At 36.1% G+C, this 3,311-nt stretch overlaps 1 protein-coding gene across 3 annotated transcripts in view; it reads right to left on the bottom strand.

Annotated features, from left to right (window-relative positions):
- LOC107630940 (histone deacetylase 14) overlaps positions 1 to 3,311 on the bottom strand; it is a 4,069-nt gene extending 758 nt beyond the window's left edge. Inside the window, exons 1-8 of one of the 3 annotated variants that reach the window (XM_016334238.2) lie at positions 3,173 to 3,311; positions 2,848 to 3,061; positions 2,660 to 2,734; positions 2,221 to 2,322; positions 1,815 to 1,886; positions 1,606 to 1,662; positions 894 to 1,145; positions 288 to 469 (exon numbers count right to left, since the gene is read on the bottom strand). In XM_016334238.2, coding sequence (XP_016189724.1) covers positions 288 to 469; positions 894 to 1,145; positions 1,606 to 1,662; positions 1,815 to 1,886; positions 2,221 to 2,322; positions 2,660 to 2,734; positions 2,848 to 2,862 — 755 coding nt within the window. In that variant the 5' untranslated portion in view covers positions 2,863 to 3,061; positions 3,173 to 3,311. The remainder of the gene's footprint in view (positions 1 to 287; positions 470 to 893; positions 1,146 to 1,605; positions 1,663 to 1,814; positions 1,887 to 2,220; positions 2,323 to 2,659; positions 2,735 to 2,847; positions 3,062 to 3,172) is intronic. The other 2 variants (XM_021119288.1, XM_016334237.2) reach the window with 2 other exon arrangements.

Below are 3,311 nucleotides of genomic sequence, written 5' to 3'. Positions count from 1 at the left end.
ATAATATAATATAAAAATATATTATTTTATTATATCCAATTTAACTTTGAGGATCTTGATTAAATTTTTAGACCTTTGAACATCTAGTTTTGTCTGTTAAATGACTTGTCCGACTTTCACAACCTTGCTTTTTCCATCGCATTGAGATTTAGAAAGCAGCCAAAAACTGAATAGTTCACTAGCCATGCTAGATTGCAAATTGCAACTTATTAGAGAATTTCGTCAAGTGTTTGTCCTGTCTCAATCTCTGCTTTAATTTGGTAGAATGATTGGTAAGAAAGACTCACCCAGCAGAAACAAGGATTATATCTGGCTTAAATCTTTGAGCACAAGGTACAATGACTTCATCAAACACTGTTCTCATAGTAGTATCACCTGATCCTCCAGGAAGAGGCAAATTTAGAGTGGTTCCTTCACCAGCTCCGCTGCCAACTTCGTCAAATTTACCAGTACCTGGGTAGCTTCCATCCTGAGCCACAGAATGTTATGAACTATAGCAATAAGATTTTAATTAAGTACATATTGAAATTCTAAGGCACAAAAGCTATTGAAATTGCCATGAAATCTTGGTTTGAGAAAATCCATGAAATCTAACGGAGATTTGAGTAACAAAAGAAGTGGGGAGTTGCAGAAATACAGAAATTTAATCTTAGCTTATATATAGAGAAATACAACTGCAATAACTAGGATTGTTAATTTGATATATTGCACAAAATTTCAAGAATCTTAACAAATTCAAACCAAATATGATTCCCACTAACGTGGGACTCACAATAAACTAACATTGTAGCAAGAGAAGAGACTAAGAGAGTCCACAGATAACCAATGGCATTGTAGAATTAATGGAGAGAAAAATAAAATATAATCAGAGCCATAGACCAGACTGAGCTTACTTGATGAATTGAAAGGAAAAATATATCTGGATCATCATAGAAAGCATCATTTGTTCCATTTCCATGGTGAACATCAAAGTCAATTATGAAGACGCGCTTTAGTCCATGAACACGCTGGGCATAACGAGCTGCAATGGCCACATTTCCAAAAACACAGAAGCCCATTGGTCCTTGTGGAACAGCATGGTGTCCCGGTGGTCTTATCAAAGCAAAACCAGTAGGTGGATCTCTACTTATCTTTGAAGCTGCAACCTGAATATAAAGTGAATAATAGAAATTCACATCCATCATAATACATACAATAGCTAGCTCCCTACAATTCTTGAAACATTTTCTATAAAGATCAGCTATATTAGGCAGAAGCCAAGAGTGTATTTTATATCTCCTACAACTCAGAATGTACTGAACCCTGGAAGGAAAAAAGAAACAATCAGGAACACCAAGAACTAAGTTCCCAAACTCGTTATATTTGTGACTCCCCACCCATGCAAAAACTGAAGGAAATCATAAAGGTACATGCATGCAATTGTCAGTCAATATCTAGCTCTACTAAAGCATAACCGAAATTTCCAACAAAGAATGAAGTCATTTCGATTATGTACATCAAAAGAAGAAACAGATATGCATGTATCCATATCCACCCACTTACCCCTCCCCAAAAAACATAAACAGATTATCACCAAGAGATTGACATGCCAAGTTGAGAGATCACCACTGAGTCAACTAAGGCTAATCCAGCACCAGCAGCAACAATTGACTCCCGGTAGGTCTGCATCATTATTATCATCATAAGAAAGCAAAAAATTAATTAACTAAAAGGACAACCATCGTGATTTTCTGCCGTATAAATGTCAAGTACCGAGCATAGAATGATTTTCAGCAAGCACCATTAAGTACGAATGAATTAAAGGAAGATCTTACAGTAGCAGTAGCATAGGTTGGTCCAGAACTATCAATGAAAATTAGACCCTTCTCGGATGCTTGATCCATAGCCTGTGAAAGTAAATTTAAAATAATGCCAACCTTCAGAACTGAAATTTTCTGTGCCATGAAAATTTGGATTAAAAACAAAATATGAACTGCTTATGGATCACAGAAAAAATCTATGCCCTGACTAATGGGAAAAGACTGTTGCTGTATGAAATGCTTAATGTTCAGAGAATCAGGGCCAAGGTATAGATGTATAGTCATGGTGAAATTTTGAAGTAATAACCAAGAATAGGAGAGAATGGAGTAGTCAGAAGACACAAGTGAGACATCTATTAGACGTAAATATCCATCAATGGAATAATCGAAGCACTGGAAAACTTTCAACACAAGGGGTTACCTTTTCAAGGCCAGAAACATAAGCTCTTGCATGCACACTTGCAATGTCATCTACTGAAGCTGGCTCGAAATTTTGAAGTTCAATTACCTCAGAGCCACGAAACTGAATCAATCATAACATAAAATAAATGTGGAAATTAAAATTCTTTATAATTTGATTAGACTACACAAGTATGGCTAATCATAATACGGTCCTATGATATCATCCATTCAAGTCAATATTATCCTTAAACCATCTCTATATTGATGACTGATGTTCACAAATGTATAGCCACAAAAATATGCAATGGCCTGGGGATCAGAAGTTGATTTGTCCTTCAATCAAATGGAAAACATTGCAAATTCTCAGTTAGGCAAAAACCTTGTCCTTTTGACCAAATTTCGAAGTGAGATTCGTTATCAGAATAAATAGTAAATATACATAGTCTTGAGTAGAGTACCTTTGAAGTGAGGTGCATTTCTTGTAGGGCATCGACAATTGCAGGAACTCTAAAATGTGATTCTGGATGAGACTCCTGTATGTTATTAGAAGTGGTATAATAATAATGGGAATTTTCAATTACATGTGGAGAGTCAAAGATAGTGTGGCAAGTGCCAAGTGGTAACTCAAAGTAAAAGGAGAATGGACCTGGTTATGGCCCATGGATGAAGCAACGGAATAAATGAGGCGTGCATCGCTTAATTGATTAATGGAAGGAAGAAAATCATCATTCCTAGCGCCAGCCGAACACGATATAGATCCCGCTCCCGAACACTTATTTCCATTCTTGCGGAATAATCTATTTCCAGAAACTCTGATTCTCAGAATACCTAAATCAGAGGCATATATGACTAGTTTTCAGCTTGAAAACCAGAATTAGATACATAAATGAGAATATTGATTGAATTAGCAAGTTGATGGAAGTGGAACATTAATTAAACAATTGGATGAAAAAGAAGAAGGATAGGAGTACCAGAAGAGCGAGGAAGATTGTGGATGCTTATGGACATGGTTATGGTTACTACTGAAAGTAGTAGATGACACTCTGTTTGCTGCAGTCTCGTTTGTTAGTTATTCGTCACAATTATCTATCACAAAAGATGGCCACTCAT

The sequence above is a fragment of the Arachis ipaensis genome, chromosome B03, assembly GCF_000816755.2.
Source record: "Arachis ipaensis cultivar K30076 chromosome B03, Araip1.1, whole genome shotgun sequence".
Lineage (NCBI taxonomy): Eukaryota > Viridiplantae > Streptophyta > Magnoliopsida > Fabales > Fabaceae > Arachis > Arachis ipaensis.
This window is presented reverse-complemented; position numbering and strand designations above follow the sequence as displayed.